General features: G+C 45.3%; 1 protein-coding gene across 3 annotated transcripts; it reads left to right on the top strand.

The window, feature by feature from the left end:
* The first annotated feature begins 1,726 nt into the window (after positions 1-1,726).
* On the top strand, positions 1,727-25,246 carry cpeb2 (cytoplasmic polyadenylation element binding protein 2). 3 transcript variants are annotated; one of them, XM_083672098.1, is made up of 10 exons: positions 1,727-3,145; positions 6,519-6,806; positions 12,151-12,241; positions 14,247-14,297; positions 17,457-17,621; positions 17,908-17,997; positions 18,315-18,433; positions 18,913-19,027; positions 19,435-19,616; positions 21,094-25,246. In XM_083672098.1, exons 1-10 carry the CDS (start codon positions 1,874-1,876, stop codon positions 21,319-21,321), a joined length of 2,601 nt encoding a protein of 866 aa, XP_083528224.1. In that variant the 5' UTR covers positions 1,727-1,873; the 3' UTR covers positions 21,322-25,246. The 3 variants fall into 3 exon arrangements, with proteins under 3 accessions (XP_083528224.1, XP_083528222.1, XP_083528223.1); XM_083672096.1 differs by lacking the exons at positions 6,519-6,806; positions 14,247-14,297; XM_083672097.1 differs by lacking the exons at positions 1,727-3,145; positions 14,247-14,297 and having other exon boundaries at positions 6,655-6,806.
* The last annotated feature ends 1,165 nt before the right edge of the window (positions 25,247-26,411 follow it).

Below are 26,411 nucleotides of genomic sequence, written 5' to 3'. Positions count from 1 at the left end.
ATCTCAATCAAATCCATTACAGGCTGAATAGGTTGAACACAAATAGTGGTTGTGGAGATGTGAATGCCCCATTATGTAGTAAGTGGATCAACACACTCTGCAGTCTTCTAAACCATTAGACAGCACTTTAGGGAGCTTTTAGGTCCTGCTGATCTAACCCCTTACTGCTATTTCCGTAAACATATTCAAGTCTATGCCACTCTTAATCACTCAATAGATAGATCATCCATATTTGCACTTTATGTTCCAAACTCTTTTTGTGATGCTCAAGTTTTTATATTGATGGCAATGTACGAAACAATTTACACACTCACTTAATCAATCATTTGGATAGATGAAAGCGCTGTTGATTAGATTAGTTGAATCATTGTTAAAAATTCAAATATCTCACTGCTCTCCTTTACAAATCGCAATTCACCCACAATTCATTTTTGTAGGGTTTTTTTTGCATACAAATGGTACCTCTTGTCTCCAAACTAAAGAAACTAAAGATGGTTTGTGTATGTGAGACACACTGGAATGTGCCAATTCATCTCTGTCTCTCAGTGATCGATTGAGAACATTCTATTTTGAGCTTCAACCCTCAAAAAGCACCAGTGATGTTACCTAGAAGGCAAAAAAACCCACAAAAACACCAATCTACCATACATTATGAACATTTTCAGTCGTCTTTTGTCCACTTCTGTCAAATGAATAGATCAATAACAATTTATTGATTTCGATTGTCTCTCAATGATGTTTAGGTTACACATTCATACATCTACCCTTCCCCCTCACTCACTCACTCACTCACTCATACTCGCACACACTCACAAATACACACACACACACACACACACACACACACACACACACGCACACACAAGCACACACACGTGCCCATATACTGTTGGGAAAAGAGTAGTGGCTTACAACATGCTATAGCAGTTTACGAAGGAAGGATCTTTGAATGAGAGAGCATATGTTCAATGAGCTTTAGGTAACAGTGGTGCTGTGAACGTTCATCTTTTTGACAAGCACTGACATATTAGAATGCTATATTTAGCATCAAGCTTCCAGGCGTAAAGTGACGCTATAGCCGACGCTCAGTGTATACGCACACCTCCAAAGTCCTCCCATGGCACATGACGGGCCTGCGGTGCCTACTAGGTGATAACAAACAACTACTAAGCATATGCATACATCTGTGAGGGAGGTGCCTGAACCAGCTGCTTCTTGTTATTTGATATCCGCAGCCCCTAAAACGCCAGAACACTCTCACACGTATGACTATGACAGCTGCTTTGGACAAGAAGCAGTTCATTACCGGGCCCGGGGGCCTGTTCATTTTCACACAGTGAGAATTCATGGAATGAATGCTATAGTCAATCTGCGACGTCAGTGTGAAGGGGAAAAAAAGTGACAGAACCATAGGGGAGGAGGTCTGACAGGCCGGGGGTGGGGGGGGGCGGTGGATGTGCTCTAAAACCTAGAGGGGGATCAAACAAACCGAGAAATACTGCTCATGAAAAGCTTAATAGTTCGGACAGAGTGACGGTGTCGCTTACTGCACCTTATGAATAATGAAAAGAATGACGTAAACAATGCGGTGTTCTTTGAAGCGCTCAGCGTTCACCGAGGGCGGAGCGACGGTGGAACATGATGCGGTCGTGACGTAGGCTTCGTTTGGGACCTTTAATCCTCTGCCGCAGCAGCCCAGTCGGTACCGAGAGGAGGGGGGACACAGTCGGCCAGAACTGGACTGCGCACAATAAGGCCGAATTAAAACGGATGTTAAATACATAGGCGTCCTATTCATGCGTACAATTAAGAGACATGTTTTTATTATAGAACGCGCCGACTAGAGATAAACCCCTCCTCTCTCTTTACTCCTATGACTGTCTCTCTTATAGTATTCCTCCAAAGGCTGGTCATTGGAAAACTGCATTCGTGTAGGCAACGTTTTCAAAACCACATTTTGCACCAATCAATGGGTGATTCCGGGTGCGGCTTGTTACAGACAGCGGACCTCAGCAGCTCTCTCCTTGGCGAACGCGCGTTCAGACTCTACGCCTCCTTCTCTTCTCCGGTTTCCGTCGGCCGGTTGCGCCCCGGTTCGCCCTTGGTCAGCAGTGTCGCCTCCGTGTCGCCGGTGTTCCTCTCAGCTGCGCATCAGCAGAACATGCAGGATGAGCCTGTGGCGGTGACAACCACACCACGACCCCCGTCCACCGACGAAACCAACAGCCACAAGAACACCATTAACACAACCGGAAAACAGCAACCCAACCAAACCAACAACCAGACGGGGTACTTCACGTCGAACTACAACCACCTGAACAGGATTCAAGCGTTTTCTGATTTGGGACGAGATCATTTTTGTCCGACGCAGTCCATCTGTGACCTTCAGCACGACCGGAAAATACATCAGCAGTTAAGTCAGCATAGTGAATTTGGCTGCACAGATCTGCCCCCACCCCCAGGAAAACCCAGTCACCTGCCGCAGACTCGGAGGAAGCCTTTCACTGCTCAGGACTCCACCGAACCCGACCCCTGCGGTGGAACCAGCGGCTCGCCAGTGGATGAGGTAGAAGCCGATGCGGAGACAACCGCGTCGCCATCGCCCGCTTCTGTAGATCCAAACAAGGTTAAGATCCAAATGGACTCCCCCATCACCCACCATATCAATAACGGCAATGGCAGCGGCAATATGTTGACTGGAGGTCTCGGAGCCGGCTTTCCGAACCTCCAAACCCAAGAGATGCAGAACCCGGGTGGAGGCTCGGCGTCGCCACCCCTTCCTGGCTTCGGAACCCCGTGGTCCGTCCAGACCAGCTCCCCGCCGCCACCCGGCGTCTCCAATTCGGCCAACTCTATCCACGCAAACGCAATTAGTCAGATACCTAATACTGACGGCGACAACAGCTACTACCCCGGCATCCCCTCCTCCATCAACCCGGCCTTCTTTCAAAGCTTTTCGCCTGTGTCGGCTAATCCGTGCCCCGGGATTAACGTCCAAGGCTTCGGCAGCCCGTTCTCGCCGCAGATCAACGTCCCTCAACAGCCGCAGCAGAGTCGCAGGTCCCCGGTCAGCCCCCAGATGCATCCCCACCCCCAGCAAGGCGCCTTCCTGCAGCAGAGAAACAACTATAACCACCACCACCAGGTAAGGAAATGAAGGATTCAGTCATTCATCCATATAACAACATTATATTTGTATGATGATACATTTAAAAAAAAAAGATAAAACTGGGCCTTTCAAAGGCTATAGGCATACTAGGAGTATTGGCCTATAGCTGCATCCATTCCATAGCTGAATGTAAGGCCTATAGCTGCATCCATTCCATAATAGGCCTATTCATATAGGCACGGTTATGAATATGTTATTACAATGCATTATGCACTCATCATATGCACAAGAAGTGCACAGACCAAGCTATTGTTAATTGAGCATATTGATGGTGATGGAAACAAATGCAGCCCTGTCCTCTGAGGACAGTGGATCTGTGTAAGAGCATCTGGAATAGGGGTATGAACTGTTTATGACTCCATTTCTCCTCAAAACTATCCACTCATGGGTTATGATTTTTCTATTGTTATTTTCAACAAACTGTTGAAGGCTTTTTGCAGAAACCGTGTACCAGGAAGAAGTCCTGAGGTTAGGGAGCATCTCATGTGACACAGCAGACACAAAGCATGGCCTCAAGGACTGTGTGTGTGTGTATGTATGTATGTGTGTGTGTGTATGTGTGTGTGTGTGTGTGTGTGTGTGTGTGTGGGCGTGCCTTTCATCAGCCTAAACCCCATGATCTTTCGAAGGCAAACAGGGTTTATCTGTAATGCATTTGTCATGTCCTCTTTTTGAGGGGTTGAAGTCACAGCTCTCCACTGGGTTGTGTTTCGGTGAGCAGGGGGGGGGGGGGGGGGGGGTTGAGAGGAGCACAAGGGAGCATCACAGGGTGACTTTGTTCTCTGCTTGAGGCTGGCACTGGGAGCTCAGTAGTCACATCTCACTTGGTGACTGACGTCACTGCGGTCCACTCAGGGGGGAGGGGGTGGGGGCTGGACCACAGTACAGGAACACACTTGGGGGCGACACACACATACACACACACGTGTCAGCAGGGGGCCAGTAGAGCGAAGACCTGAGCAGAGAATGAGGAGGGGCTGTGATTGGATGATTGGACTCTCTCATCATGGCTGGATCCAGGTGTTCTGACGAGACCTCTATTTTCAGGCTTCACAAGTGATTGAGCTCCAATTTGCTTGCAGCTCCCCTGATCGTGTGTGTGTGTGTGTGTGTGTGTGTGTGTGTGTGTGTGTGTGTGTGTGTGTGTGTGTGTGTGTGTGTGTGTGTGTGTGTGTGTGTGTGTGTGTGTGTGTGTCCTGAGCTGCAGCCTCACATGAACATACCCATTCTTACAAAGCTGCGTGAGAATACTTACAGTGCCCCCCATAAGTATTGGAAAGGGGAAGCATTTTGTCTTCTTTTAGCTCTATACTCCAACAGTGATTTGAAATCAAACAATTACGACAAGGTTAAAGTTGAGCTTCTCAGCTTTAATTCAATGTTTAGTTTTTTCAGATTGGTTTCACCATTTAGAAATTACAACACTTTTTTATACATAGTTCCCCTATTTCAGGGCACCAAAAGTATTGGAACATTGGCTTGACAGGTGTTTCCGGTTAGTCAGGTTCCATCACATCATTTGTGCAGGCATAAGAGAGCTGTCACTGTCTAGTATTGATTCTAGGCTTTGCATTTGCCTTTAGAGTCTGCTATTGGTGTCTGTCAACATGAGGACCAAAGGCGCATGTCAATGAAAGTCAAGGAAGCCATTATGAGGCTGAAATATCAGACAAATCTATCAGAAACATAGCCAAAATTTTAGACTTACCACAATCAACAGTTTGTAACATTAAAAAAGAAAGAAAGCATTGGTGAGCTCAGCAATCGCAAACGGGCTGGTAGGCCAAGGAAGACTTCTACAGTGGATGCTTGTAGAATGCTCACCATAATTAAGAAAAATCCCAAAACAACTGTCCCACAGTTCAGGAACACTCCAGAAGGTAGGCGTGAACTATCATCTACAGAATCTGTCATCAGCTGAACTACAGAGGCTTCACTGCAAGGTGCAAACCACTAGTTATCCTCAAAAACTACGGTCAGGTTACAGTTAGCTAAAAAGTACCTAAAAAGGCTGCAGAGGTCTGGAAAAAGGTCTTGTAGACAGATAGGATAAATATTATCATGGACCAGAGTGATTGCAAGGAGGAAGGTTTGGAGAAAAAAGGATCTGCCCAAGATTTACAGCATACCACCTCATCTGTGAAACACGGTGGAGGGGGTGCTATTGTTTGGGCATGTATAGCTGCCACAAGAAGTGGCTAACTTAATCGATGATGTAACTGCTGACAGCAAGTGTACAGAAACATCTTGTCTGCTCGAGTGGAAGCAAATGCCTCCAAATTCATTGGATGGTGCTACATCATACAGTAAGATGATGACCCCAAACATACTGCCATAGCAACTAAGGGCCAACTGTCAGGGCCTAGAAGCGATATACCCAGCGTCTGGTCAATGGGTCACAGCCTTCAGGTAGTTATTGCATGCAAAGGATTGTCGACCAAATACTAAACATGAATACTTTGTTTGGACATTATTTGATTTTTTTTCCAATACGTTTGGAGCCCTGAAACAGGGGGAGTATGTTTAATAAATGTTGTACCTTCTAAATGGTGACCCCAATCTGAACCCCCCCCCCCATAGAATTAAAGCTGGGAATCATAGTAATTGTCTGATTTAAAATTCGGCAGACAATATGCTTCCTCTTTCCAATACTTATGGACGGCAATGTATGTCAGAAGAGGATAGCTAGCCTAGGCATGTTTGTCCTTCATGCATAAGAGATTAAGTAGAGAGAGAGTGAGAGAAAACTGATCAGTATGTGCTGTCATGAATGATTGCATGCGAGCGTGTGTGTGAGAGAAAAGAAAGTGTGTTGATTGCGGACGTGTGGTAGAGAGAGAGAGAGAGAGTGTTTAGAATGTACCTCGGTGGTGGTGTCACTGCGCACTCAGTATTAGTCTTAAAGCCTTAAATCTTCTTACCCACCCACCCCCCACCCCCCCTCCTAGTACGAGAGCAGGTCATACTAGGGATGTCGCTGCAAGAGAAAAGACACACACACGCATGTCAAAGCAAGCACAAATAGCCACCATTTCTTTCTTTCTTTCTTTCATTAGTTTATTCATTAATTCACTGTATTTATACTGTATCGTGCCTTTCCAGATGCCCAAAGCGTCCACACTGTAAGAGGGAGAACTCACCTCATCACTGTCGATGTGGAGCAGCCGCTTGGGCAAGGCCACGGCAGCCATGATGGGCTAGATAGCTCACCACACGTCAGCTAGTTTTCACAATTCACATTCTACCTTTCCCTAACCCCCTTCCTTCTTTTCGTTCTCTCTGTCTCTCTCTCTCTCGTCTGTCTCGTCTCTCTCTCTCTCTCTCTCTCTCTCTCTCTCTCTCTCTGCAGCCCATGGTGAAGCAGTCTCCCTGGGGGGGCGGGGGTCACCAGGGCGGTGGCTGGGGGGGCTCGGGGGGGATGTCCTGGGGCCGGGAGCAGCAGCGTCGTGGGGGGGGAGGGGGCATGGGGGTCCCTGGCTCGGTCAGTCAGGTCTCGCCCATGAAGAAGCCCTTCTCCAGCAACGTCATCGCCCCGCCCAAGTTCCCCCGGTCGCCCGGCTCGCTGGGCCCCAAGTCCTGGATGGAGGAGAGCGTGTTCCGGACGGACAGCAACAGCAACACACTGCTGCCCATGCAGGTACGTGGACTCCCCTTTGAGTGTATTATGTCGGGGGGGGGGGGGGGGGGGGGTTGGTTGGGTGTGTGTGTGTGTGTGTGTGTGTACGCGCATGTGCGTGTGTGCATTGGCAGAAGGATAAAGGGTTTTAACACCATAGCGTACAAGGGCTGGACTCAAAGGATTATTGAATCATTTCCTGTATTAGGTATTGGATCTGAAGTGTGTGTGTGTGTGTGTGTGTGTGTGTGTGTGTGTGTGTGTGTGTGTGTGTGTGTGTGTGTGTGTGAGAGAGAGAGAAAGAGAAAGAGGGAGAGAGAGAGAGAGAAAGAGAGAGGTTTGGGACGAGATACTAAGGCTTTGAATCACAGTGAGGTGATCTATAACAATTTAATCATTCTCACGCTGTTCCTGAATGTGGGATTACAGAGAGGAAAGATCCAGAAGGTAGCACACGTCCAACACAGACAGGGAGAGAGTAGAGATGGAGAGAAGGCAGACAGACAGACAGACAGAGAGAGGGAGAGGAAGGAGGAAGGGCGGAGCGTGTCAAAAGGGCTCTTCAGAAAACACCCAGAGGAGAATGAATATCAATCCCTAGATGACGAGGCGAGAATTTACATATCAATCAGACGGGAGCGGTTTAGACTGAATTCAGTAGAGACAGAGACAGAGACAGAGACAGAGACAGAGGGGAGAGGTGTCAGTAGGTGCGGGGGTGGGGGGGGGGGGTTGCATTTTAGTGGGAGGGAGTTTGAGCAGGTGAGGCAAGTCTATTTCAGGAACTGGTGTTGTTCCAGCTCTGTGCATGCAAGCATAGACTGATAACACACAGGTCATCTCATTATGCACACACACACACACACACACACACACACACACACACACACACATCTGGCCTTTTTAAAGGGGGAACCGAAGGCGTTAGGTCTTGGGTGGGCCTTTTGGTTCTAACGTCTTTCTCCTAGGTGGAAAACGGGAGCAGCGAAGCACGCCAGCTGACGTGTTTCTCCCGCTCCTCTCCTCCTCACCCTCTACACCCCCCCCCCCCCCCGTGTCTGGCCTTTTCCTTTTTCCAGGAAGCAGGCACGACTCCGCGGATCGTTCACTTCCATAAACAGTATCCGACTGGACTAGAATTCCTCAGATTCCACGCACGCCTTTTTTCTCTTCCTTCCTCCTGTGTTTTGTTTGGCGATGAGTTGATAGGCCTTACGTCCCTGCTCTGTCACGATTTGAATGCCACCGAGAGAGACTTAGGAGGAGATAGGAGGAGTGCGGGGAGGGGAGGGGTTTGTGACCGACAGGGGGAGGCCGGTGGAGGTAGAAATCGGAGGATGGGCTCATGCATGCTCATTGTAACCTCCACCTAGTGGAATGATGTATAGTGTGTGTGTGTGTGTGTGTGTGTGTGTGTGTGTGTGTGTGTGTGTGTGTGTATATATATATATATATATACAGCTCTGGAAAAAATTAAGAGACCACTCCAAATTTTTCTTAAGTCAGCATCTCTACATGTATGGCAGCCATTCCATTCCAGTGTCTGTTGAATTCCAATACAGGCACACCTCATTCTACTTATCACCTGAACCAAATCTTATTTAATGAGGAAAAGTATAAAAAACACTGCTGTGGTCATCACTATCCTTTTGCAATAGGACCAGCTGGATGGCAAAAACAGTGCTAGTAGTACCTCAAAGGAATTGGAATAAAAAAATAACTATTGACAACGCCAAAAGAGTTGAAAAGAAAAGTTTTGAGTGAGGAAAAGAAGGGTTCAATTCTGGCTTTACTGGCAGAGGGATACAGTGAGCGTCAGGTTGCTTCCATCCTTAAAATGTCAAAGACGGCGGTTCATAAGAACAAGGTCAAGCAGCAGACATTAGGCACAACAAAGCTACAGACCGGCAGAGGGCGAAAACGACTCTCCACTCACCGGGATAACCGCCAACTCATTCGAATGTCACTCAACAACCGTAGGATGACCTACAAAAAGAATGGCAAATTGCAGCTGGGGTGAAGTGCACGGCGAGGACAGTTCGAAACAGGCTCCTAGGGGCAGGGCTGAAGTCGTGCAAAGCTAGAAAAAAGCCCTTCATCAATGAGAAGCAAAGAAGAGCCAGGCTGAGGTTTGCAAAAGACCATAAGGATTGGACCGTAGAGGACTGGAGTAAGGTCATCTTCTCTGATGAGTCCAATTTTCAGCTTTGCCCAACACCTGGCCGTCTAATGGTGAGACGGAGACCTGGAGAGGCCTACAAGCCACAGTGTCTCGCACCTATTGTGAAATTTGGTGGAGGATCGGTGATGATTTGGGGGTGCTTCAGCAAGGCTGGAATCGGGCAGATTTGTCTTTGTGAAGGACGCATGAATCAAACCACGTACAAAGTTGTCCTGGAAGAAAACGTGCTTCCTTCTGCTCTGACAATGTTCCCCAACTCTGAGGATTGTTTTTTCCAGCAGGACAACGCTCATGCCGCACAGCCAGGTCAATCAAGGTGGATGGAGGACCACCAGATCAAGATTCGGTCATGGCCAGCCCAATCTCCGGACCTGAACCCCATTGAAAACCTCTGGAATGTGATCAAGACGAAGATGGATGGTCACAAGCCATCAAACAAAGCCGAGCTGCTTGAATTTTTGCACCAGGAGTGGCATGAAGTCACCCAACAGCAATGTGAAAGACTGGTGGAGAGCATGCCAAGACACATGAAAGCTGTGATTGTAAATCAGGGTTATTCCACCAAATATTGATTTCTCTTCTTAAGTTAAAACATTAGTATTGTGTTGTTTAAAAATGAATATGAACTTGTTTTCTTTGCATTATTCAAGATCTGAAAACAGTGTATCTTTTTTGTTATTTTGACCAGTTGTCATTTTCGGCAAATAAATGCTCTAAATGACAAATCTGCAGCAACTGTGTGATGCTATCATGTCACTCACCGGCCACTTTATTAGGTACACCTTGCTAGTACAGGGTTGGACCCCCTTTTGCCTTCAGAACTGCCTTAATTCTTTGTGGCATAGATTCAATAAGGTGCTGGAAACATTCCTCAGAGATTTTGGTCCATATTGACATGATAGCATCACGCAGTTGCTGCAGATTTGTCGGCTGCACATCCATGATGAAATCTCCCGTTCCACCACATCCCAAAGGTGCTCTATTGGATTGAGATCTGGTGACTGTGGAGGCCATTGGGGTACAGTGAACTCATTGTCATGTTCAAGAAACCAGTTTGAGATGATGTGAGCTTTGTGACATGGCTCGTTATCCTGCTGGAAGTAGCCATCAGAAGATGGGTACACTGTGGTCATAAAGGGATGGACATGGTCAGCAACAATACTCAGGTAGGCTGTGGTGTTTAAACAATGCTTAATTGGTACTAAGGGGCCCAAAGTGTGCCAAGGAAATATCCACCATACCATTACACCACCACCACCAACCTTTGAGTTACTGTTGCCTTTCTATCATCTCGAACCAGTCTGGCCATTCTCCTCTGACCTCTGGCATCAACAAGGCATTTTTGCCAAGAGAACTGCCGCTTACTGGATATTTTCTCTTTTTCAGACCATTCTCTGTAAACCCTAGAGATGGTTGTGCGTGAAAATCCCATTAGATCAGCAGTTTCTGAAATACTCAGACCAGCCCATCTGGCACCAACAACCATGCCACGTTCAAAGTCATTTATATCACCTTTCTTCCCCATTCTGATGCTCGGTTTAAACTTCAGCAGGTCGTCTTGACCATGTCTACATGCCTAAATACATTGAATTGCTTTCATGTGATTGGCTGATTAGATATTTGCTTTAACAAGCAGTTGAACGTGTGTGTGTGTGTGTGTGTGTGTATGTATATATATATATATATATATATATATACACACAGAATACTGTATATGTATACTGTAGATGTGTGAGTGGGTGTATATATTTTTCTTTTTTTTTATTGTAGATTGTTTATTGTATATTTTATACTGTAGATTGTGGTAGGTTGTGGCGATAGTGCAGCGTAACTGGAGGCCATAGAGAGGTAGAGACTGAGCAGACCTGTTTCCAAGAATGAGCATCCGCTCATTATTTCTACATGAATTATCATGCCATCACGCCTTCAGAGAAAGCATTCTTTTCCAGCACGTCATGGCGTTGAAGCTTGACGTCGAAGACATGTTCATCACAATGCTGGAGACTTCCTCAACATGCCCGCCTGAATTTGAGAGCAGTCTTCTCTGTTGATTGGGTGTGAGTGCAGCTATTCGACTAAACCATTTAACCTGCAGCCAGCAGGACAATCCAGGCCAGTGTCAATGGGGATCAAATCAGAAATGCAGATGAAGATTTAGTGGCGTTGCACGGTTTTCTGTGTCCAACGGGGCTTTAAGTTAGACTGGAGTAGAATGTTTCCCCCTAGGCCTTGTATTTAACTGGCATGTTTGTGTCCAAAAGGTAGGGCTTAACTCACCCAAGGTTGTTTTTATTTTTTTTTCTGTAAATATCCGTAAAGCCCAGCTATAAACAGGCCTGGAGGGACCCTGGCCGGGCCGCAATAATCTGGTATTATCCAACCAAAGGCTTTTTCTCCCTGGGCCTGCTGACTGAGTGGTGGCTCAGCTCAGACGAGTGTCAATCTGGAAACGTTGGCTCGTCGTTCCGAATGACACAGATTGACCACTGGACTGGACTGCATCGCCCGTTGCTGTTTGTTCAGTGTACAGTGTGTGATGATGAGATTGGCTGTAGCGTCAAATTGAATCTTTGTCCATGTATCACCATCCTCAGTTCCATGTCAACGCTCCACGATGGTCTATGTTTCTCTAAAGGCTGTACCACCTGTGTCCAGGAAGGAGAAGGTTTGGGTAGCCTCTGGTTTAGATTCACCATGTTTTTTTGTTTTTTTTGGGGGGGGGGGTCTTATTGCCCCTCTGATGAGCTCATAACCTCTGTCCTAGGCTAGCAGGCACTCTGGGTAAATGCCATTCCTGGATTTGGTTTCCGCTCCCCGTCTCTGGGAACGAGTCCAGAGTTCCTGGGGAATCCGTTGTTGAGGCTGTCTGCTCACAAACATACCTCAGTCCTTTTGAAGGGAATAAATACGGAAAGAATTTTAATCCGTGCGTGTGTGTGTGCTCACACTCTTATTATAAAGCCACATACACACTGCCTCTGGCTTCATCACCTATGTGCTGGTGTGTTTGAATAGGTGTGTGTGTGTGTGTGTGTGTGTGGTTGTGTTTGCGTTTGTTTTTGCAATTCGATTTTTCCAATAGATACCTTGTTTGAATGATGAGCCTTGACATCTCTCTCTATCTCTCTCCCTCCCTCCCTCCCCCCCCCCCCCTCTCTCTCTCTCTCTCTCTTTCTCTCTCAGGACCGCCCTAGAATGTACGACAGCCTGAACATGCACTCTCTGGAAAGCTCTCTGATTGACATCATGCGGGCGGAGCAGGATCCAATGAAGGGTGAGTCTGTCCCTCCCACTAGCCAGTCATGTCTCACTATAAGGGAGGTGGGCGGGACAATGAGGATGATGTTAGGGGAGGGCATTCTGGTTGACCTAATTGGAATTCAATTCACTTCCAGATTGGCTCCAACCCTAGTCTACTAAAGTATAGTGTTATACTCTACTGCTACTATACTATAGTATGGGCTCTCTTGGCACAGAGCAGTGACAGGCTTATTGCTGTCAGGAGGTATGTTGTGAGAGAGAGAAAGAGAGAGAGGCTTATTTTCATTCCCCGCTGAGAGAGTATTACTGCCCTCACCACCGGCTGTGCCTTTAAATGACCTTACAGCTCTGATCCTACTCCTGCTTCTTAACCTGAGAGAGGGAGAGAGAAAGAGAGAGAGAGAGAGAGAGAGAGAGAGAGACTCTGTGTTCTGACAGGTTAGGACACAGGGAGGGAGTAGGGTGACAGGCCTCTGGGCTCAGCTGCTGGACATGTCTGAGAGTAGAGACCGGCTACTGAGTGACTTCCCCCCTGGAGAGCTGTGCTGTAAAATGACCCCCTTTTTCTTTTTCTTTTTTTTCTTAAACCACTGCCTTCACTACTCCCCACAACCACGGAGAGAACAGACTACCATGTGTATGTCAGACATAAAGGGCCATCTTCCTGGACACAGATTAAGTCTAGTCCTGGACTACAGTAGATAACATTTTTTGTTATTTATTTTTGTTAAAGGTTATTTTTTAATGCTTAATGGTTTTTGTTTTTACTGGCTAGAGATAGTGGACAAAGACAGGGAAGTAAGGAGGAGAGGGTATGTCAGCAGGGCATGGGCCGGCTTCTAACCCATGCCAACATGGGCATATGTGTGCGCTGTAGGCCATGGTGCTAGACTCCCCTGGGCCACCCCAGGCCACCTAGATAACATATTTTCAATATGAATCTCCATTGAAGACGCGTTTTAGTTTAGGATTAGGCTTAATCTGTGTCTGGTGTACCAGCCCAAAGGTGATTTTAGGGTTGAAAGTCACTGATATGTGCTGTATGTTCATTCCCTTACATGGGATGATGCACCCTGACAGATGATTGTTAAGGAACCTCTCTAACAAGAACAGCAGCCTGTTCTGTGGGTGTCTGCTGTCTAGTGTTCCTCCTCAGTTGAATAGGGGTGTTGACCTGTCAGTCCTGTCCAGGTTTAGTGTCTTGTTTTGCTTACAGGAGCAGGAGAGAGGGAGGGAGGGAGAGGGGGGAAGAGAGGGAGAGAGGGGAAGAGAGAGGGAGAGAGACTAAATTTAGACATGATCACACGTTCACAGCCAGAGGAGTGTGAGGAGGAGGAGGAGGGGTGGGCTCAGCCATTTATAGCACTGGGAGAGCTAAGTTAACAGTGCAGAAGGCAAACTCTAGCCTAGCAGGGCTTTAGAGATATGTGCTTCTCTAACCCGGCGTAGGAAATGCGCTATGCTAACACAGCAGTGGAAATGTGCTATGCTAATCCGGCTGTGGAAATAGCCCAACCCAAATCTGACTAATTTACCCCCCACTCTCTTTCTCAGTTAACACATACGCCTTGAATGTACCAAGAACGTGTATTCTGACAACACGTTGATTAACTTGTAAGTTTGGGTTAGAACAGGAAGTGATTGAGGTTTTGACCTGAGGCTGCGTACAGAGTGCTGGGAGGTGTGTGTGTGTGTGTGTGTGTGTGTCTGTGTGTGTGTCTGAGTGTGAGTGTGAGTGTGTGTGTGTGTGTGTGTGTGTGGTGTTTCATATTGCCAGCTCAAGCTGTCTTCCTGATAAAGAGGGTTTTGTTCTGTGTTCTCACACAGTAGAGCTCAGTCTAGTCATGTGACCAGGCTGCTGCTCCTTATACACACACACACACACAGGCATCATGGCGGTGCCCGTGAGGGCCTCGCCCTGTCCTCTGCATCTGTGTGTCTCATCTATGTGTGTGTGTGTGTGTGTGTGTGTGTGTGTGTGCGTGTGTGTGTGTGTGTTTGTGTGTCTCTCATGTCAGGCCGCGTGGGATGTCCTCACCCCGGGGCAGACAGCCTGCTCATGCTTAATGGTAACTATCTCTCCAGCTCTCTGGCCCGGTAGCACCAGTAAACCTGTACCGCCTGCCACCGCTCCATCCATGTCCTGTCTGTTCTGTTCACTTTTTTAATATCACCATGACTCAGTATCAATGGGGCACATCAAGGCCCTCATTGGACAGTATGGCTAACTATGCTAACTTCCGCCGTAGATTGAAGACCCATCTCTTCAGGTTACATCTTAACGGTCCCTCCTAAAGACCTCTTCACCCCCACTACCCCCCTGTACAAGTTTCTCTCCTGTAATATATAAATAAGTAAATAAATTCCTTCATCTAGCATTGTGAGTGCCTATGGCCCCCCTGGTGTGAGCATTGATTACTTTATCTTATGAGGACTGATGGATAGATGATTCACTTACTTAAACAAATGTATTTGTTGTAAGTCGCTTTGGATAAAGGCGTCTGCTAAATGCCATAAATGTAAATGTAAACTAGGTATGAAAAAAGGCCCAGCATTCACGATTTAATTGTAGCTTTTGATCTAATTTGAGCTTTTGTTGGCAGCGGTCACATGTTTTGCTTCGAGAGTCTTTGGGGCTTTACACACTACAGGGCCAACCTGACCCATACTGTGCTGGCTCAGGTATTTTCCTTTCACCGTGTCCTTTTCAAGCACTGTTTCAGCCACTATGGTGGATGCGTAACCCCGGCTAGCCCAGTACAGCTAGGCTTGGTTATTGGCTCAGTTTGGCTCTGTAGTGTGAGTTTTGGTAGCATACACAATTGAGCTATTTAGAAAAGCTATATAGAGTGGTGGGTTCGATAGGATGTAGGCTACAATCCCCTATGTGATGGGAATTTGTGTCATTCATTTCGATTCTTCACAGTGTTGTCCTATGTTGTGCTCTAGTGAACTATGTTGTCGTTGCTTTGTTTGCTACGTAGCATTAGCAGTACTCACGCTAATGCTAAGTATGCTAAGCTCCTCTGTCTTATGCTGTATTCTGCTATGCTATACGGTGTGTCAGTTGAAATGTCAACCTATAGCCTACTCCCCCCCCCCCCTCCCCCCAGATGCACCATAGCAGTGATAGTGGTCTTGTGTTGTTGTTTTATCACACACATTCCAGTTCATGTCCACACACACAGTAAGACAATGACCCAAAACCTACTGCCATAGCAAATGGGGAGTTTTTCAGGGCTAAAAAAAAGTGTAAAGTTCTTGACTGGCCAAGTCAATCTTCTGATTGAAATCCAATATAATCTAATCCATAGACATTGTGTATTGAGATGGAAAAAAGAAAAGAAAAAGAAAAACAAGGTATATTGAAGAGGAATGTGTGTGAGGCAGCATGTCTCCCTCACATGACACTCAGTCGTAAAAGTAAACGTCACATGTTGTCAGTTGTAAATGTCACATGACTGGAATACGGCTGGAATACTGGGTGGTGTTAGTCACATGTTTAAAAGGGAAGGTTTGTTTATGTGGGTCACATGGTAATGAGATGTGGTTAGAAGCCTAGTGTCATTTTCAGGAGGTGGCTCTCTGCTTACACAACCTTCCCCCTTCATTGTCCCAATTCTGAAGCAAGTTCTGTCTTCCATATTAAAGATAAACATACTTCAAATCTGTGACAATGATCATGTTTCACTTCAGTGAGTCAGTAAGCAGATGAAGGGCGTAGGGTAAGGTACTCAGAGGTGTGAAACTGCTTTCTACAGGCGGTTTCACACCACGGGGCCACTGGAACCACGCTATGCTGATGTTGATATTTTCACTTCTCACATTCCCCTTTCCTGCATGATGGTGGATGCAGATGCAATTCTATTTCAATTCTATATTATGTTTCTTTAAGGGAGATCTGGACAAAAAGCAGCTCCAAGTTGCAGTAGCAGTTACACATACTCAAATATAACAACACAATATAACAATACATTATAACAGTGCAGCTCAGCTTGGTTTGTCTATGTAGTATGATTAGGAGAATAGTGGATGTTTTACAGTACCGCGAGGAATATCGTCACAGCTAAAACACGACTTTGTTTCTACTTTGTTTACTCGCAGCCAGAAGCTATGGAAGACGTCGAGGTAAACCTACCTTCTTACCACGTCTGTGTCGCAGTGGCTCATGTCGTGTGTGTGTGTGTGTGCGTGCGTGTGTGTGTGTGTTGCATGTGCATACACAGCATGGTTTAATGCCACAGCAGCTAGCTTTACCACATATAAAGCCTTGTCTGGATAGAAACAATAACATGTTTTTTTTCCAGTGTCAGAACAATCTGTCACATTAATCTAATGTGGTTGACAAACATGGCTAAATCAATAACTCCTGCAGAGTAAACATCCTTTTTCATATGGTCATTTCAAATACTTAGCTGTGTTCGAGTGAGTTTGCCTGGCACAAATCAACCCATGTGATAGTCCTAAAAGTGCAAACTCCGCCGACCTGGCACTCCAGGCAGGCTAAAGCAAACGCTCACAGAGAACCAGATCTGGTATAAAGCTTTCGATCCATTTGAATGCTGCACTGCATGTGTCCTTGGTTTCAGGCTTATTTGACCAATCCGTCGCTCTGACTGGACCCATATGCTAATGCTTGGCCGTACTGTATGAGTAACAGCTGATATCCATAGCTTCCCATCCCTTCCCTCCCCTTCCCTTCCCTTCCCTTCCCTTCCCTTCCCTTCCCTTCCAGACCTGCCCTGCCCTGCCCTGCCCTGCCCTGCCCTGCCCTGCCCTGCCCTCTCTGCTGTCTGTCTGTCTGCCCCTGAGCTCTGGGTCGAACATTCATGATTGGGTGTCCTGGTCTTGTCTTACACACCTATAAATACTAGATTGGACATAATCCTCCATCCACCTAAGGTCACAGTCTTATCTGGCACCTGAACAGTACAGCAGCCCGAAGACAGGTGTGAATGGGACCGCATTTGTAATAGACCTCATGTGCATGAGTTCTATCATAGAACATTCGTAAGATTACGTTCTTCAATGTTGTAGCTGAGTTCTAACAGAACCATTGGGTTGCATTGTTTGGCACACACATGCCCCATTGAGTCCGCACAACATTTAGCATGTGTGCTCACGCGTGTTGTGACTGTATGTCCACGTGTGTGTCTGTGGGTCTGTCTGTTTGTTTCTATGTCAGTGTCTATGTCTGTGGTCTAAACATGTCCCCTCCTCTTCCTCAGGCCGCTCCTCCCTGTTCCCCATCGAGGACAGTCTCCTTGACGACGGGCACGGTAACCAGGGTGTCCTGGGATCCCCCAACTGTTACCCCCACCAGAACGGCGAACGCATCGAGCGCTTCTCCCGTAAGGTGTTCGTGGGTGGTCTGCCCCCAGACATCGATGAAGGTGAGAGGAGAAGGTCAAACTGGCAAAAGTCCTTTTGGCAGAAGTCTTTGCCTCCTTCCCAGAATGCATTGGAGGAGAAGGTCTGAGGGGAGGAACCTCAGACCTTCTCCTCCAATGAGTTTTGAGAAGGTGACGATAGAGGATGCGGGAAAAAAACGTTTTGAGTTTTGGCCGTCTATGTTTATGTCCCGCCGTTGAAGGGTGATCTTACTTAATTTTGGTTCCGCTCTCTTTCCCCCTCTCCTGCTTTTTTCTCTCCCTCCTCCACTATCGTTCATTGCGGCAGACGAGATCACGACCAGCTTCCGTCGTTTCGGCCATCTGGTGGTGGATTGGCCTCACAAGGCAGAGAGCAAGTCCTACTTCCCCCCTAAAGGTACAGCCTAAAGCAGACACTCTCAACTGTGCTAAAACATTATTCCATCAAGGGCTTTTGGCTTAACGAAAATGGACGTGAGTATGTGTCCGAGTCCTGTGTCTTAATGGCCTGTATACCCATCATGAGGTTGAACCCAGAATCTGCTGCAGTGCTTTTGGGGACATTTACTTCTGTAAATGTCGACCTGTAAAAAAAACAGTCCACAACATACATTGTGAGTCATTCAATGTGTTTGTAGGTAGTTTTTGTGTTGCTGCTCTGTATCCCGCTAACTGTGTGTGTGTGTGTGTGTGTGTGTGTGTGTGTGTGTGTAGGATATGCCTTCCTGCTGTTCCAGGAGGAGACCTCGGTGCAGGCTCTGATTGAAGCGTGTCTGGAAGAGGATGGGAAGCTGTACCTGTGTGTGTCCAGCCCCACCATCAAGGACAAACCAGTGAGTCACTCTCTCTGCCTCCCCACCAAACCCAGGCCAAATAGGATTTAAAATCCTTTCAAATACATTGAGCGTTTGTTTGAGCCTGTCTTGCCCGCACCAGATGAATGCGGTGAGGTCTTTTTGGGACTCTACCATTGGTTCAATCTCACTAGAAAAACACAATCAACTATTTTAAAGATGCCAAATTTGAAACCCTGTCTGATCCCCATCTAGATGGAGAACCATGAGATTGTCAACACCACCACCACTGTTATTTGTGTTCCAATATACAAACTAGTGGACCACAAAGAATGAAGCAATGTTGGGCATTCTACGTATCTACTAGTATGGATATTGGATTATACATACTGTTTGTATTTTAGTCATGGAATACATATGATTCAATGTATGGGTTGTCCAATGCTTGTTGTCCAGATTGTATCCCGCTAACAGTGTGTGTGTGTGTGCGTGTGTGTGTGTGTGTGTGCGACCTCCAGGTCCAGATTCGCCCGTGGAACCTGAGCGACAGTGACTTTGTGATGGACGGCTCCCAGCCCCTCGATCCTCGCAAGACCATCTTTGTGGGAGGGGTGCCTCGCCCGCTCAGAGCAGGTGAACACACACACACACACACACACACACACACACACACACACACACACACACAATCTACTAGAGGGGGGCTGTCAAATCCAGAGGACATCTCTGCTGCACCTAATCAGTCATTGTGTGTGTTTTATATTGAAATAGATAAACAGATGCTATGTCTTCTACCAATGTGAGAGCTGCCTAACGTTCTCATCACATCTAGAACAATCCATATGACACCCCCCCCCCCCACACACACTCTCTCTTAACCCCCTTCCACCATCCCACCTACTCCTGTGTGACTCCCCCCCCCCCCCTCCCCCCTCCATTCTTCTTTCTCTCACTCCCTCTTCACCTTTTGGATTAATTAACTCTTTGTCGTGTTCTCTCTTCTCTCTTCTCCCTGCGTGGTTCCGCCTCCCTCTCTCCAGTGGAGTTGGCTATGATTATGGACCGCCTCTACGGAGGGGTCTGCTATGCCGGGATCGACACCGACCCAGAACTCAAGTACCCCAAAGGGGCGGGACGCGTGGCCTTCTCCAATCAGCAGAGTTACATCGCCGCCATCAGCGCCCGATTCGTCCAGCTGCAGCATGGAGACATTGACAAGCGGGTACAGTCCTTGCTCGTACAGTCCCCCCCCCTCTCTCTCATTAGCAACCCAATCCTTTTTGAGAAACTCTCCTCATGTTTTTCAAGGGATTTTGTGTGTGTGTGTGTGTTTGTGTGTCTGTGTGTGTGTGTGTGTGTGTGTGTGTGTCCGTGAGTGCCATTTCTTATGAGGATTTGTGGTTCAAAGAAAGAAGAGTGCACATTTGCCATCATCACCACCATCACGCATACAGATTGTGTCAGTGGTCGGTTGCTATGGCGAGGTGAAAGCTTGTTAGCGCTGATTGAATTAGCTCCACCTCCAGTCTCCTCTCTTTGTCTCTGAGTCTCACTCAGCTTCTCACGGCTTCCCTGCCTTGTACACACATTTACCTGCGCCATCATACCCTGTACTCTGTATATTACTTGAGTTATTACCAATCGCGCACTGCTCGCACATTCTCAGCGCACAAGAAAATCTATGCAGCGCATAAAATAAAATTCACCATAAACGTATTAATTAATATCTAATATTAGACCTAATCTAATCTAATTAATTAGACCAATAATGTGTTTTTTGTACCATTTTTCAATGTAACACAGTGAGTGACAGGTGTCCAGCCAATGATACGATACGGTTTACTTACGCTACGCAGCCAATCATAGCATTGATAGTGCTTGCATATGTGCCCTGCCCATACGCACCATGCAGGTTAGCTAGCTAACAACAATGCGGCGGAGTTAACCCATTGCATCTACCGCCGGTTGCTGCGTTACGCACATTTGAATTTGCCGCCAGTTGCTGCGTAGCGCAACTTTTTTTCAGATGTGCACGCTTGCATATGTGCCCTGCCCATACGCACCATGCAGGTTAGATAGCTAACAACAATGCGGCGGAGTTAACCCATTGCATCTACCGCCGGTTGCTGCGTTACGCACATTTGAATTTGCCGCCAGTTGCTGCGTAGCGCAACTTTTTTTCAGATGTGCACAGCGTGCACATCTGATGTTGCTCACAGTGGTCCTCAGTGTGCTCAGGGAGCTTGTGTGTATGCGCAGACACATGAAAATTAGAGGGAACATGGGTTATTACTATTATTTGTTTTATGTATTCTATTGTAATATTTTTTAACTCTGATCTCTCTGTAGAGTTTAGTGTTATGCCCTAATATTATCCATATACTTTAATACCTCTTCTGTGTGGATGTATGAACGTAGCCCTGTCTCAGAACATGGACCTGTGTCATCTCTTTAACTGTTATTGTCTCATCTCTGTCTCAGAACATGGACCTGTGTCATCTCTACAACTGTTATTGTCTCATCTCTGTCTCAGAACATGGACCTGTGTCATCTCTACAACTGTTATTGTCTCATCTCTGTCTCAGAACATGGACCTGTGTCATCTCTACAACTGTTATTGTCTCATCTCTGTCTCTGTCTCTGTCTCAGAACATGGACCTGTGTCATCTCTGTAACTGTCTCTCCGTGTCCCCGTGCAGGTGGAGGTGAAGCCGTACGTCTTGGACGACCAGCTGTGTGATGAGTGCCAGGGGGCGCGCTGCGGGGGCAAGTTTGCCCCTTTCTTCTGTGCCAACGTCACCTGTCTCCAGTACTACTGCGAGTTCTGCTGGGCCAACATCCACTCCCGCGCCGGCCGAGAGTTCCACAAGCCACTGGTCAAAGAGGGAGCCGACCGTCCCCGCCAGATCCACTTCCGCTGGAACTAACGTGACGCAACCACCGCTAACCACCGGCAGCAACACGGTCAGGAAGGAAAAGGAGCAAGTAAGAAGCGAGAGACCGCGAGGCAAGGATTAACGTGCATCACTCTGCCTCTCTTACCCTAAGCTATCAGTATATAGTACATAACAGTATACAAGTCAATATATCTTTTGTAGCAGCCAAAACACTATAAGCCTCAGTTTTTTCACCAAAAGCCCCCCCTCACATCTCAGGCTCTGACAACTTTTTTGTGGTACTTTCATGTTTTTTAAGAGGAGATTTAAAAAAAAGAAGAAAAAAAAAAAAAAGAAAAGAAAAGAGATTGATTTTTTGTAGTTTTTTCAAATTATTTTTCTATGTAAGATTTAAAGTAGATATGAGAATGTTTTTGCATGTGGGCAGCCCGTCTGTCTGTTTGTCTGTCTGTCTGCTGCTAGCCACCCTCTTCTGGGTGTAGCGCGCACTTGTTTCTGGGAAAACCTTGATTATCGAATCTAGACGCCTGCCCCAGGTCATTACCAAAGGTAGCAAAACCATAGGAAGCATAAAAAGTGATACATTTCTGCCACAAAACTAAATTCTTATTTTCTATTGTTGCTATGTGCTCTTTTTCCTTACCGGGGGGAATAGACTTTAAAAAAAAATATTATAGGGTTATTTCTGCTCTCATTTTGACCTGAAAAATATTACCTCAAAATATGAATCTGGTTTGTAATAACACTATTTAAACTTTTTAATCACAAGCTATGTTAGAAGCTTTGCTGCTGTATATAATATATGAATAGATGTATAGGTGTTATATTTAATGCCATCTATAAATCGAAATCTTGAAAAATGAAATGCAGTCCGCACTCAAAACACTCATGGCCCCCATCGCCATGGAAGAATAGAATGTGAAAATTAAAGTGCATGTTTGAAAAATCCTACAGTGAGTAGCATGAACAAAAATGACAGAAGCCTAGATGTCAGAAAAGAGATACCAAGAAAAAAAGTGAAAACTACTTACTCAAAAAATCTTGCATGCATTGATGTTTTAACCGTCGTTTGATCCGTTTACATACCTATTATAACAAAAAAAAAAAAAAAAAACGATATTGGTCCTACTGTAGATTAGTGGATGCCACCATTTTGTGTGAAGGGGTGGTTTTGCGAGGAGAAACAAAAGCCTGTTGAGAAGCCGAGTGGAGTGGTGTGTGTTCAGTGGTGTGTGTCCGTGTCGTCTCTGTGCTGTGTGGGTCTTGTTTGTGTGGACTGAGGTTCTAGTTTAGTTACAATGTAGATTCTGAGGAGAACCATTCACCTACCCCCCCCCCCCCCCCCCCACCCACCCACCCACCCACCCACCCCACCCCACACACACACCTTGTTATGGTTACAAAGGTAATGTAGCGTAGCCCTTAGCAGACCAAAACCATACACAGTAGCCAGGCCTGATCAGCTATGGACATAAGAGAGGGAGAGAGATGTGTGTGTGAGTGTTTGTGCAGTGTCGTGTGTGTGTGTGTGTGTGTGTGTGTGCCATGCGGTAGGGCTAGTTGGCCAAACAACACCACCATTCAGATGTTGTCATGGAGAAGGTTCCATAAGGGAGCATCTGTCCAACATTTGTTCCCGTTCTGTGTATTTGCTCTATCTCCCAACAGTTGAATAAAACTGTTCTCCTTTTTTGATAATTGGTCAAAACAATCAAGCTCTCATACTGTTGATATGAGGCTCCAGACATTGGAGAGAAACCTGGCCTAGTTATATGTCCTGCTCGTGGAAGATGGCAAAGAAAGAAACACCCTTTCACTCATTGTCAACTATGAGGATAAAGACTATACAGTAGTAAGGTTTTTTTTTTCTTTCTGGTCAGCTGAATATAAATAGCTGTGTTCTGACTTAGTTGTTTTTGGGACTGTGACCCTGTGAGGTCTCTGTCACTCTTGAATCCTCTTTTTAGGGACAATCTCTCCTGTGAGCAATGGATGCTGGCGCCCTAGCTAGCCGCCTGGTACTGTACACGTTCTGTATCTCGACTGCAGTATATCCCTGTGTCATGGTGTTCCTGTGTTTCATACCCTGGTGTATAAGTCCTTGGTATTGCGTGTTTCAGGCGTCAAAATGTGTACTGTTATTATTACTACTACTTTACGGAGATGAGATTTTATGTTTTATTTATTCATGTTTTGATAATTTATTTGTTTAATGTATTGGACGTGTTACCCCATGCTCCACTCAATCCCCAAGTATCACTGATAACTTTTTATAATATATATTATGCACTACTTTTTCTATATTTCCCTTAAATAATTGAATTATTGCTCATTTTCACCCTTGCAGCTCATTGATTTGAATGCAGACTTGGGAAATGACCTATTTTGCTCCCATTTCATCACCCATACGAGAAAAAAAAACGATGTAGTTCGACAGAACTTCTCTACCTATTTATGATTCCAGATGATTTTATTGAATTTTTATTTTTTCATAATGACTTATTTAAAGAAATTGTGTGAAGCGGTGGTCTTAGGTTTTCTATGTGAATGAAGCCGTGATCTAATATTTTCTAATGTATTGTGAGGGAGTCCAGGTGTTACAGGGAATGTGTGCCAAAAAGAAATGATGAGCGATGATGGCCCAAAGCAAATGAAGGATCCCAAAGCAAATGAAGGATCCCAAAGCAAATGAAGGATCGTCCCCCCCTCCACCCCCTCCTCCCTCTGTTTGTCCCTGTGGCCCCAGCTCTCATGGTGTTATTCTTAGAGCAGAAGCTTGTTGGAACATTGTCACCATTGTCCTGTAACACCCGACTCCTTGTGGTGTTTTGTCCTATTTTACACGTTGAACACTGTCACTTTGTATTTGTGTGTCTTTTTCTTTTTTGTAAGAATCATATTTATTTCACTATTTTTGTAGACAAATAACTATTTGATTTTGATTGTATTTTTCTATTTCAATAGGATTATTATTAAACACATTTTATTTCCCCTCATATTCTAATTCTGTCCAGAAACAGGGTTCTGTTTAAAGACACAAAGAATCATGTCATGATGTATATATTGATATATCTATTAATATATACATGTTTTAATATATTATTGGGTTCATATACAAGTACACATTATACATGTTATTTGAAGGAAGGAAACATTGAGGTTATATTATATTCATGGAAGACACTTGAGATTCTCCCCCTGTTGCATCCAGGCCTTCGCTGCCTCTCCTCACAGATGCTCTGAAACTTGAATATAACACATTTTGAAAGGCTGACTAACCTCGAATCTGTGTTGTGACGTGCAATACTGTTTCTAATGTTTGTATAAAAAGTAAGAATTACAGTGTAAACCTTTTTAAATGCAGATTTATTTTTTTCATTGCATATTTTGCAGATTTCTGATCCACAGTGTCATTTTTTACTGTCAGAAAATAAACCCCTTTTTTTCATTGCAACTATTTTTAAATCCAGATATCTTTGTACTGATGTAAATGATTGTAGTTATTTTGGATAGTGTTTTGCTAACAAAAGGAGAGACTTTTTCATTCATATTTCTATTTCATTTCATTTTGTTTTATTCCTTTTTTTATTTCATTTAATAATAGCAGAATACTTTTCATATTGTCACTCATATTATTTTGTATTTTTATGTGAAAATATATATAATTTTAAGATGCTAATTGCTAAGATATTATTTTACGTTGAATTATTTTTGAAGCTAAATCTTTGTAATATTGTTAAAGTAACTAATTTCTAAATCGGAGTGTGTGTGTATAGATTCACAAAAGTGATTGATGGGGTGTTCGGATTGTAAGTATATTACTGAATGGTTCTTTGATATGCAAAATGAATATCATGTTGATTTTTATTTTTGTTTGTTTTGTATTTAAATGGGTGTTGATTACAATCTTTTTTCTTTCATTTCCTCAATAAAGACCCATTCTGTTCAGACACAACATGGCCACTGTCTTTGTCTTATCTGTGGTCTGTTGTTCTGCTTCTCTGTTCTCTGACTACAACTAAAGGACAAGCTAGCCTCTGCGTCCTTGCCTAGCTGCAGGGGAATGTGTGTGCTCCCCTCTGAATAGGTTTTAGTGATGTTACTAATCTAGGTGCATCGTCTGAGTTCATACAACTACTAGTCTTGACACTAAGTAAGTTTTGTTACTGTAAGTCATGCGATGATGGACCAGAGCAGGCTTGGCTTGACCACTGAACACATCCATGGAATGAATGAATGGTCATGGTCATCCAACATGGCCTGCTGCCCAGCATAGGAAGCATCATGAAGGCCTTGTGGTCGGTTCAGAATAAATGGCTTTTGAGATCAGGAGTGACACGTGGGCAGGTGTGACCGTGACCACAGTAAAAGTGGTAATGTGTCCATTGTTCTGCTCCTACTGGTACACCTGTGCTTCCACTGAGAGAGTGTGTGTCACTACAGAAACACGAATAGACATGAGCCTATCTGACAACAACACCCCCCTTTGCCAAACCTAAACACAACCCCCACTGTCGCTCCTTCTTTTACTGCACTTATAGTGCCATCTAGAGGCTAATTGTTACAATTGCATCTTTGAAACTTCTGATTGGTTTTCTTGAGCTGACCATGTCTCTCTCTCTCACACACACACACACACACACACACTGACTTATAAGACACAGTTCTGCAGTCACTCTGCACTCTCTGCAAGTTGTGATTGTTGATATCAACTCGTTCTGATTCTGAATCAACTGACTTGCTGTGACTGACAAGAAGAGATGTTTAGTGTCTCTGGTCTGTTTAAACTGAGTGGGTGATACTGTACATTGTTGGGAAAAAAAGGGTTCTTCATTTGTCCCCTGTAGGGGTTTCCTTTAGAATCTTTTGTGGAAAGAGTTCAACTTCAAATCAAATCAAAGTTTATTTGTCATATACACAGAATACAGCCAAAGACGGTGCAATGAAATGCTTAGGGCAAGCTAGCTCCTCAACAGTGCAACGAAGTAATAATAATAATAATAATAATAAAAACAGCAGAAACACAACAACAATAGTGGGGAGAGTAGTAGCAGTAGTAGTGTGTAATAGTATGCATGTATGTGTGTGAGTGCATGTACTTGTGGAGTGTGTGTGTGTGT

The sequence above is a fragment of the Argentina silus genome, assembly GCF_951799395.1.
Source record: "Argentina silus genome assembly, chromosome: 6".
Classification (NCBI taxonomy): Eukaryota; Metazoa; Chordata; class Actinopteri; order Argentiniformes; family Argentinidae; genus Argentina; species Argentina silus.
Note: the sequence above shows the minus strand (reverse complement) of the source record. Positions and strands in the feature narration are given on the sequence as shown.